Source organism: Priapulus caudatus, unplaced genomic scaffold (genome assembly GCF_000485595.1).
Source record: "Priapulus caudatus unplaced genomic scaffold, Priapulus_caudatus-5.0.1 Scaffold2029, whole genome shotgun sequence".
NCBI lineage: Eukaryota > Metazoa > Priapulida > Priapulimorpha > Priapulimorphida > Priapulidae > Priapulus > Priapulus caudatus.
Genome location: NW_014579090.1, coordinates 10,591 through 22,062, shown reverse-complemented (window position 1 = coordinate 22,062; position 11,472 = coordinate 10,591). Strand labels below are relative to the sequence as shown.

At 42.5% G+C, this 11,472-nt stretch overlaps 1 protein-coding gene across 4 annotated transcripts in view; it reads left to right on the top strand.

Moving 5' to 3' along the window:
* The window catches only part of LOC106818108 (YLP motif-containing protein 1-like), a 30,378-nt gene extending 19,117 nt beyond the window's left edge, over positions 1 to 11,261 (top strand). For 3 of the 4 annotated variants that reach the window (XM_014822830.1, XM_014822829.1, XM_014822828.1), the window contains 3 exons: positions 5,327 to 5,375; positions 9,128 to 9,240; positions 9,903 to 11,261. In XM_014822830.1, coding sequence (XP_014678316.1) covers positions 5,327 to 5,375; positions 9,128 to 9,240; positions 9,903 to 10,046 — 306 coding nt within the window. In that variant the 3' untranslated portion in view covers positions 10,047 to 11,261. Of the gene's footprint in view, positions 1 to 5,326; positions 5,376 to 9,127; positions 9,241 to 9,902 lie in introns of those variants that run through there. The other variant, XM_014822831.1, reaches the window with a different exon arrangement.
* Positions 11,262 to 11,472: the final 211 nt, after the last annotated feature.

Sequence of the window (11,472 nt, the reverse complement as noted above, 5' to 3'; positions counted from 1 at the left end):
CCCAACTACCATGTATAATTGTTACTGGGCTTAGATTATTTTTAGCGTGAGTATGTCTATATGCCTGCCCAACTACCATGTATAATTGTTACTGGGCTTAGATTATTTTTAGCGTGAGTATGTCTATATGCCTGCCCAACTACCATGTATAATTGTTACTGGGCTTAGATTATTTTTAACGTGAGTATGTCTATATGCCTGCCCAACTACCATGTATAATTGTTACTGGGCTTAGATTATTTTTAACGTGAGTATGTCTATATGCCTGCCCAACTACCATGTATAATTATTACTGGGCTTAGACGAAACCCAAAGTGGATGCGTCTGATTGTCCAACCAACTATTCCTGTCACTGCCAACCATCATGTGAACAGATGTTTCGTAGGGAGGTCCCAATGTACATGCAAGGGATGACAAATCAGATAATTATAATATTACTACCTATACCCTATGTCACCTATAGATTACGACATAATGATTTTGTGTTCCGTAATTCTCTACTTCCTCCGCTACCTCTTTCTCCTTCTACATTTCATTATCCTCTACTAACTCCACTTTCTTCTCATCCATCACCTTCTTCGCCTTCTTCCCCTCTCTACGTTAAGTGTAAGTTATCCCCTTCCTCCACCGCACCATATACCTTCTCCATCTTACATAGCTGCTTGACCTTCTCCCTTTTCTTTACCTCCAATATTATACCTCATCTACTTTCACCCCTTTCACTTTCTCCCACCCTACTGTCTCCCCCTTATTAAGCTTCTCAACTCCTTTACCTCTACTATTTGCTCAATCCTCTCAAACGCCAGCGTTTGTGTTTAGTAATAGTTACAGAATTAATATCTGGGTTCTCTTAAAATAAGTAGCCTAGTTATATGGTTTTGTAGTATTTCCAGAGTAGCATCAAGGTTATGTGTGAGTAAAACAGCGTGTGTGTGGGCAAGTTTAGTGGCCTTTCTGTATATTAGTTAGTGTGTTCGTGGGTTATGTAGGTTCCAACGAATCATAGCACGATTTGCAGAAATAAATAAGAAATAATAAAATATGTAACTATATAGAAAGATTGTCATACGTAGGGTTCAAAGTCTTCTAAAGAATAAGCCAGTTCGTAGTTACAGTCTGCGCGAACTTAGCCACGAATTCTTTCGGGTCAGGTCATTTGTGACAAAATATTTCGTATTTCGACCGTACAGTACACATACGCATCAGGAGTAGATAATAGGGAGGAGTGTGACATCAATAAACAAGGGAAATTCGTCATTTACTAGCCTTATAATACCTACGATTTACTACGCTGTAATATCAACTTGAGCTGCCAATCGGAAGAGTACATTCGCAATATCGTGCGAAATCGTTTCCTCGTAGCACCGCATCCTGGAGATACAGCCTAAAATTACGACACGATTTCTTCTCTTGGCCATCATCGAAGCCCCAATTGCGCGCCTATATTAGAAAGCAAGCAAGCTGCGCGCAGTCGCTGTGTTTGCTTTCGGATGCTGATGACTTGGCGTTGTTCGTCGCGGGAGTTGGAGGTCGACGGAACATCGACGAGGTAATCTGCGGTTGGAGTGCGTGCGTGGAGCATGCCAGCTATGTACAAAAGGTGGCTTGTGTGCTGTGTAGCGGGTCAAAGGTTATCTCGCGAGTGTTGATGCCTAATCTCAGCGAGCCATGCTAAAAGCCTCAGGTAGCAAATAGGCGAGTTAGCGTAGCTGCCTGTTTTGTTTGAACTTAATAGGCGGCTGGTGGATTGATGAGCAAGAATGAGATTCGTGTCGTTGTTTTAGGGCTGTATCTCCGGGTTTGCGACGGTGTCTACGATGGAAACATTGCACGATGAATTGGCGATGTACTGTGTCGTGATCTTGAAGCTTCAAGTTGATGAGGTTACGCGTAGTAAATCGTAGGTATTATAGGTCAGGTAAAATGACGACTTTACCTGTGTTTATGATGTACACTCCTCCCTATTTCTCTCCTGCATAGCATGATTATGTGTCGTCTGTAGTGCTCATGTGTCGTCTGGTTGTGCGTGCGCTGTGCACTAGGCGTCAGGTGGTGCGTACATGTGCCGTAGCGGTTGGTGTGCACAGTAGGTGCGTGATGTGCGTTGGTCGCGTGTGCTGTGACGGCGTTGACGTAAGGTGCAAACGTGCGTCGCGTTGCGTTGTGCACGTAAGGCCGTGCGTGCGTGTGCCCGTAGACGTGCGTGTGCGTAAGCGTGCATGCGTGCGTTGTTGTGCGTGCGTGCGAATGTGTGTGTGCCGCGTGCCGTTGTGTGTAACGATGGCGCGGTGTTACACAATTGGCGAAGGTGTGAACTGAGGCGAAGGTGGTGAAGGACGGGAGAGACGGAAGAGGGAGAGATGAGAGGTATCTTTCAGGAAATCGTGATGCGTTAGACGTTGAGCGTGCGATGGTTGTAGACGTAACAAAGCGACTCTATCGATCGGGTACATGAAGGTCTTTATTTGCAACTCACTCAGATAACAGTAAAGCAGGGCAGGTCACTAGTGGCTGCTCGTGACGGGATCGTGCCTAGTAGAATTCTCTGACGACATTGGGTATGCGACCTATTTTTCTTGGTGCATGTGTCTTCTGGCCTCTTTTTGTTCGGCGACAGGACGGTGCAACAGTCGCAATTATGCATAGGTGATTGGGATCCGTAAAGCTTTCGTACAAATTATTTCCTTGTTGTTACACTTTTGGTTGGTTATGAGCAGCCTTTCGCAACACCGGGTCGGTACGTGTTGCACTGGCCAAGGTTAATTCTAGCCGCCTTTTGTAGCGTATATAGCTACTCCCTAACAGCTGGTGTTTAGCTATCTGAGTAGTCAGGTGCCAAGCTTGATACGATATCGCGTGATTGTCCGTCCGTCCTGGTCCGTCAACAGTCGGCACAAATCTAAAAGCATCACTGTGCCGAATGTGGACGGTCCAGGTCAAGGTCAATGGGCACAGGCAGATTTTAGACATTTTCTGAGACATGGTCTGACGGAGCAGCATTGAAAACTTTTTTGTTTCAGCGGTGACCTCATTTTTTGCCTTTCCGCTGACATGCGAGAGTAGTAGTGTCTGGATAACCTTTTGACCCTCAAGGGAGCGGTTAAACATTGATTGTTGGACTGTTAACAAAGATCTGAACTGCTTTTGCCTTTATTAAGAGCCCATACCTGTGCTGAACGTACAAGATGGAATTTATCAGCCAGATACCAGGACACCAAGATGAGCCTGTCGCACTCAGGGCACTTGTTTTAGTCATCTGACGTAGTTATGCAGCTGTAGAATGTGATCGTGCTATGCGTTGCGTGCGTCCTCAAACGTTGGGCACAATCTTAACCTTCGACGTCACGCGTCACTTTTGGACGTCGGGGGGGGTCGTAAAGCCTCTGGATGAAATTTGGGAGGGTCAATGACTCAAGGGTCAAAGGTCAAGATGTGTAAACGGAGGGGGAATATTTCCCCCTTAACTTAAGGTATAGGAGAAAATACGGAATTGCGGCACAAATCTTAACAGCTCGACCTATGCTCTTAATATTCGGTGTATATAGTGTGATGGGCAGGAAACCCACCCCATCACCAGTGCGAAATTGGAGGTCACAGGTCAAAGAGCAGTAAGGGAAAGGTCAGATATCAGACATTTTCTGAGGACATGGCCTAATGGACAGAGTGAAAAACTTGTTTGTTTCAGCGCTGACCTGATATTTTTATCACTTTATTGAAAGGACCATGAAATGTGCTTTCCACTGATGTGCGAAGAGTAAGTGTCTGATAACATTTTGACCCTCAAGAGGAGGGTTAAACATGGAATCCTGAACTGCCTCAATGACGTCACGGTGTTGTCATATTCATGGCACATCCATAATCTAGAAACCCAATAAGCCTGGATAGCCGAACGCGTACAGCACTGCGTCACGGCTCAAAGGCCGTTGCATCGAATCCTATCTGATTTTTTATTATTTACCTGTTTTCTGTATTTTTCTATCTTTATCCATTTAACTATTTTTTTCCAATTAACGCAAATATTGACATGATTTATTTACAACAATTTAATAACAACAAATAATTTTTACAACAATTAATTTTTTATTTTTTTTAATAGGGTTAGGGTTAGGGTCACAATGCACCATAAAACAGGAGTTTCAGGCACGCGATTTGTATCAACCAATGGGATTTGGGAGGTATGCAGAATGCAGAAGGTTGCTGAAATGATGTGTACGCAACTGCGTATCTGCATATCTGCGCCCAACAAAGGTGTCACTACGCACGACTTAAATGTTACATTTATGACCGTAGCAACAGACCTCAGATGAGCCCAGACGCTCTGCGGCTCTTGTAATTAGCTTACAATGGGGTAGAGTTCCCGGCGCAATATTGCACGCTACACGTTCGTGCGTGTATGTAGACGTACACATGCGTGCGTGTACACGTACGCAGAATACATGTATACCTACTGAACCGAGAGCGCACGCCTCAATCGAGATTTCATCGATTTTTGTCACAAATGACTCGGTGACCTGTGACGTCACACAACCCCTTGGCTAACTACGAACTGGCTTATTAGCCTGGCTTTCAATAGAACTTCACCTGAATCGGCCCACCACGTATTGGCTGCTATTCATATTTTCACAGTCAGTCGATGTATCGATTTCTACTATACATAGCAGAAGTGAATGAAAAAAAATTTGTTTTTATTCACTCCTGTCTATAGGAAATCGTGTATTTCTAATAGATTTAGTGCTAGGTGTGGATAGATGTATGCACGAACCATGTTCATGCTGCAATATATCTTTTTTCCCGGACACGTCTGGTAATGATAAAAAAGTCTGCATGGAAGGATCTGCAGCTCTCTCAGCCCATTTACCCTGGCATTTCGTCTGCCATCTCCTAGGCACATTTTCTCATAGAAGGCTAGTTCCACGATCTCTTCTGATGTATGCCCCACCTATCCCACTGTATAATTAAATACCTTGGAAAATTCTTTATCATCAGAATTTTACAATGGCTGGTAACATATTTAAAGAAGGTAAGTAATGTACATTATTTCATCCTTAGGTGTTCAGATTGAGTGGCAACGTTAGTTCATGTCACAATATATGTTAAGCAGATTCTGTACTGGGAGGGTTAGGTGTATTGTGCATAGGTATAAATAGTGGGGGTCAGTAGCCAGTAGCGGGGATACAGGCTGGCAGAGGCTATACCGGGCTATTGATCGTAAATGCGTTTGGCATCTCAGTATTTCGTTTATGTGTTGTTTGTTGTTACAATCCGACGTTACAAGGTTTTTTCAGAGACTTGTACTCATGAGCAGGCTTTATTACATCGTTCCCAGGGCTTCATCCAGAAATCCCGATGGGAAACAATGGACGAGAGCAACCTTGGTGAGTTCTTAAACATAGTCATGTACATTTTACATTTTATTTCATTATAGGCTGGCTATTCACTTGAAAAAAAGTTTGTGCATTGATGCATAATTTTTATTGTAATACCAACTTGGACCTATTCTAAAGTCTATTATATCGTATACTGACCCATTAGTTTCAGTGTTGTGTCATTAAAAATTGCTGTTGATGCATTTCATTAGCAATGTTTACTAGAGTGGTTTGCAATGTCCTCTCCAAATCGATCTAATGCAGCTGCTGACTTACAAGTGAATAGTTATTAGGTTAGACTAATCAGTGTTGAGCCCAAATTGTGGTAACACGAATTGGATGTTGGTGGCTGCAGTAACAGGCAGCATATTTCTGCCATCACGGTGTCTCAAGATTGATCCCCGGGCGACGTGCGCTTGGTTTGGTGCCTGGACGTGATGCGGCCATGATGACAAGGTGCGCCGAGGATTGACACTTTGTGTCTTCCAATCACAGTCTACGCCGCACCAGTCTTTGATATTTTTAAAGATGGTGACTCATTGGACCACCAAATCGCCGATCTCAGGAACTAGGGCATTCTGCTACGCTAGAACTGTTTCCTACGATAGAGTTTGCCACAAATATGAAAATAACACGCTGTTTAGCGCACTGCGCTACGTCCTTCTGTCGCATTTTCGCATCTCCGTAATCAGAATAAGCCCCGCCTTCTTCGTTGATGGGCATGAATCACCGACGTGACCAGACGTCACCGACGTGATCAGTTACTGTACCTACTACCGCCAGCCTGTTTACTTTTTGTAAATAATGAAATGCCCGGCCGATGCATTTCGCATCGAACTGGAAAAATTCAGCATTTTTACTCGCTTTCGGAAGTGAACGAGTACGTCATTCATTGAACATTGAAGTTTTTCTTAAAATTAAATAATTCCGGAAATCCCTAACCGCGCTACTCGTTTGTTTTAGCCAATGAACGTAGCTGTGTGTGTGACAGATTGCCCGCGCGCTTTATGCTTGGCTTAGCGGGCCTCGAAATGGATATCGGAGGCAGGCACCTCGCAACACGCGTGTTTGTTTACATATAGCTTTGTGACGTTAGGATGGGCGGTGTTCGGGAGTTCTGCGATGATAACCTCAGAATTTCTCAGAATTTCTTAAGGTGCATGGAACATTTTACCAATTTAGTGGTGTCAGTTAGTCACGGATATGTCACAGTAAGTACTAACCATATATGTTTCACATACGTTCACCTATTTTGCACACAAGCAGTCGATCATTGTGAAAAATTGTGTGAATATTTATTTTTATTGAGACGTTCCAAGTGCCTGTGCTTTCAACAGTCTTGTACGTCAATGCACGTGCGTCAAGAGCCACAAACTCGACACTATTTCATCTCTGTTATTGTTTACGCCTGAATGCGTGATTGATGAGGGAAGGGGTGTATGTAAGAGGGAGACATTTTCTTTGGGGTTCCGAAAAACACAATTCCACTTGACAATTTCATGGGGCATTTCAATTGGAAGCTCTGCATAATGGACTCCCAACAAGCCCTTTGACTGACTAGTCAAGAAATTCAAAGGTCTGTATATTGCTCTTATTTAGTCGCGGATAGTTCTTATTTAGAACAAAGTCTTCATTGTTATCTTCTAAAACTACAGACCATCCGCTGACCGCTGTGGAGACGTGCGCCGGGCCTCGAATTTGGCGCACGTCTCCACTGCGGACAGCGCTTCATACTTGAACCTTCATATCCTGCGGAACTGTCATCCACGCGAAGCACTCAGGATCAACAGCAAAGCTGTGCCACGCAATCTTGTATCATGTCTCTCTGGATGCAATGCTTGATTGTCATACGAAACAACATGGAGTGGGGATATGGTGAGATAACTGCATTTCATAAAAACATGACAACATGGCAGATTTGTGTGCCCGCGCATGTGCGTGCGTGCGCGAGTACGTGTGTATGTGCATGTGAGTGTTCAGATTTGTGTGGTACATACGTCCGCGACTGAGTGCGCCCGTGTGTCTGTGTGTATCATGTATGTGTGAGTACAGGCATACATGCATGTGGAAAAGTGAGAATTTCATTTCATGTGTGAGGGAGAGTGATAACTGTAGGCGTGTGTGTGTTCTGTGTAGAAGTGTGTGTATGCGTGCAGACGTGTTTCCCTACAAATTTGCAGTTGCGCGTGTACATGTTTCAGTGCATATCTGTATGTCTTTAGTTTATATAGTTGGTTATACATCCAGTTAAATTGTGAAACCCAGGTAGTGTGTAGATATACAAAGAGTGTCTGAACTGATGACTGTTCTCGGTGCCTCTGCTTTAGAAGTGAAGTATGGGATAGGTGAAGTGTGAGTTATACGGTTATTATATAACATCAGCAATGAATACAGAAATTCCTTGATTCATTTCTGATATTATTCACTAGTAGATAGAGAGTGTGAGATGCATAAGAACGTAGTGAGAAATGGATGGACGTCAGGCCCCTAGAGAAAGGGGGTGCGATGGGTGCGCCCCCCCCCCAGGCTGTGGAGGTCCACTTTTTCGTGGTCCAACGATTTAAAAGAAACTGAATTAATAAAAAAAATAATAGCATTGTTTGTGTTCTAATTCGCTGATTGTGTAGTAAAAATGAAATAAATAAGCAAAGAAAAAATATTCCATGTTTGATTAGCAGCCGGCGACGGAGTCTGTTTGCCAAAAAAATCCATTTTGAAGTTAAAGAATTGGAGAAATTAGCGTTTGGGGTTTTGATGTTTGCTTTTGGCTGCCTTTTTCATATCATACTGCCTTCAAAACGCGCGAAATGCAGTCTCAGACAAACTAATTTTCAAAATCTCCCCGGGGGGCATGCCCCTGAACCCCCCTAGAGACTGGCACTTCAGGCGCTCGTCAAGTCCGTATACTCGTTGGATCGCACCCTCCCGTAAAAAACCTGCCTACGGGCCTGGACGTGGTGCAAAATGAACCAAGATGAATATCCTGGAGAAATCAGAGAGGAAGACAATACAACGCATAGGCTGCGGAGCGTGCATTTGTGGTGTTTTTAAAGCAATAAGAAAGGATAAAATGCGTAGTGTCAACAAAGGTGCAGTATATATACCCATGAACTACATACTGGTGCAGTATGCAGTCAGTTATATTCGCTGCTAGTACCTTTCCACAACTATCTCTAAAAAAAGTCAATTATGAATGAAAAGCCATTTTCGTTCATGATAAATTCAAGTTCATTTACTGTGGAGTCGTTATCAACATCAGTAAATCAGCAAACGACCGTCGTCTCCAAGTCCTGGATGAACCGATGCAGATTTCAATCATGAAACTTCCAAATTGCATTTACTGTAATATTTTCCTATACCGTGTTTTAATAAAGTTAGGTGGTTGTAGTTCCGTACTTGGACTTCTGTTTTTATATATGGTTTTGGTTCATATCTTCTTCTAAATCCTATATGTTGGATTAACGCGCCTACATTTGATGACAACTGGAGTGCGTTTTGTAGCCGTACATATCCGCAGCAATAAATGATTTCGTTCTAAACCGAGTGCGAGAAGTCGTGCATCATTTTCCCAGACGCTTCAATCGAGGTCAGATCACGTACCATGATTTCGATTTAAATGGCCGACGGATGCTGGAGCTCTTTGGTGTTCACCACTCTCATGTACAATGGAAATCGAAATGAATAAATCATCATTTTGACGTTCTCGCTGTGCCTTCGCCCGCTCTCATCTAACGCATGTTATTCGACGACCTGTTTTGCAGATCGACTTGACGGGTTGATAGCCGCACACAAGCACAGGAAGCCAACTCTGGATGAGTTCCTGCAGCTTCCTGATGATTACGAGTGTCGTGAGTCGCAGCCCGGCCAGAAGAGGGTAAGCCCAGTGTAGCTGGTGACAGCTTCCTGTACTATATACGCCATATTTTTCGCGTACAGATATTTTCGCGAATTCAGACTTGACAGACAATTTCTCGAGTGGTTAATTTCGCGGTCGGTGAAATATGAATTATTCGGTATGAATCATTGGCATGTCATTATTTTCGCGGTCGGGGACGCGTTCGCGAAAATTAAACCACTGCGAAATATACAGTGTATACAGTATTTTCTGTCGCTAAATACAGATCGCGATCGTGCGTATTGCGCTGCCACACTGGTGACGTAGATATAACTCATACAGGTGAGTTGACAGAGCAACTCAGCTTGTTGACCGTTGACAGAGTATTTAACCAGCCACAAAAACGATGTTTATTGACTGCGACGTTTAATCACCAACTTCGATATGGGTGCATGTGAACACTCATCAACCAGCAACCGATATAGATATGGATTGTAGAGGGACATCAGCCCACATAGATAAAGATTCATAGGTGCATGTGCATTAATTGATGCGATTGATGTGATTGATGCAATTGATGCGATTGATGTGATTGATTGATTGTTTGTGATTGTTGCGTGGATTGATGTATGTGATTTACGTGCAGTTTATGTCCCTGCTTTCTTCTTTTACCACACTGATGTTATTAAATCGTAATGCAGGTGCGCTGGGCAGATATCGAGGAGAGGAAAGCCCAGCAGAGGCAGCGTGACCTTGGCTTCATCGTCGGGCAGACAGACTGGAGTCGAATGACAGGTGATGACTCCCATGCCATGAACGCACTGAACCAAACCAAGTACTTCTGAAAGTGTCACACGGAGGCCTAGCCACGCCGTACATCTGTAGCCTATCAGTGAATTTTTCTTGAACGATAGCAACAGTGTTATTGTAGTCGGGTCTCAATTGTATCGTCATTGTAACAATTGTTGTAGAAGCTGTGAATGTTCGTACACTCTATATTTATCTACTATCTCTAGAATATACGTACTAGCTAGTAATGTCTGTTCCCATTGTATTACATGATATATTCACAATTATCTGGTTGTGGAGGGCGATAGAGCCAAGGAAAGGGTTTCTGAAAAACACCACACAGTTGTACAATAAGATTAGACATTAACAATTAAGTATTACCCTGGCAAATTATGATCACTGGACAATAGCAAATGATTCTGTGCATAAGAATACACAGGAAAAGACGCGTCCATATGCAATAAAAAACGAAAGTAATTAGAGCAATGATTTCCTTCAGTTTCTGCAGTTAATTTGAACTGAGTGATTTGTTAATTGTCTTAAAACCAATTTATCTTCTAAAGCATGTTGCATTTCCATTTTAAATGGAATGCATACAACAGCTGTACTTATAGAGCATGTGACAATATTAATAGTGAAGCTTCCTTTTATTATAGATTATTGAGGTTTGATTTAGTATGAATTGTGTCACATGCTTGTGCACTCTTGTATGGTGAAGTGTGTGTGAAATTATGCACATTTTATTTCACACCAGTTCATCAATGAAAATGTATATTCTATTTGATCATGCTTATTAGAACCGCAATTTAAAGTGGATAATTCTTGTTTAGCTGTCTTACCTGTGAGCATTTTTAATAACAGCTGTTAGCTTGTTTAATCTTATAAAAGTATTGTTAACAAATGTTAATGTTTCCCTATCTGGAATGGCACAATTTTAATGTTGTTACCACACTAGTCCTTGCTCAGGACTAGAAATTTGTTTAAAAAAACGTTGTGAAAACAGGATCACAAGTGACTTTCGCAAGGACTTAAATCAAAACATTTCGTCACCGAGAACTGTCTGCTTTAAATAAAAAGAACCATTGCTTTTGTGAACAGCTTTACACATATAGATAGACCTGGTAGGGATCCTATTATACTTATATGTGGTTAGTAATATCTGGTTTGCCAAGGCAAAAAAAGTTGTCAAACATAAGGTAAAATTCAAGTCTGTGTCATTGTATGTATGTTTACATGTATGAAATAAAAAATACCATATTGGAATTTCTATATGTAGATCGTTAGGGGTCTCCCACTGTCATTGCAGCGTTTGGTCAGAGCTATCACAAACAACATCTGGTTTGTGGACAATAACATCTAGAAGGCTAAAAAATTCAAATTAAATAAATTAAATCTAAACAAGTGCCGCAGAGCGACAGCGCTCACCTGACAGCAGGTGTTCTGATGCTAAACTTGCTGGCAAACGAATGAAGAGCACCCTCC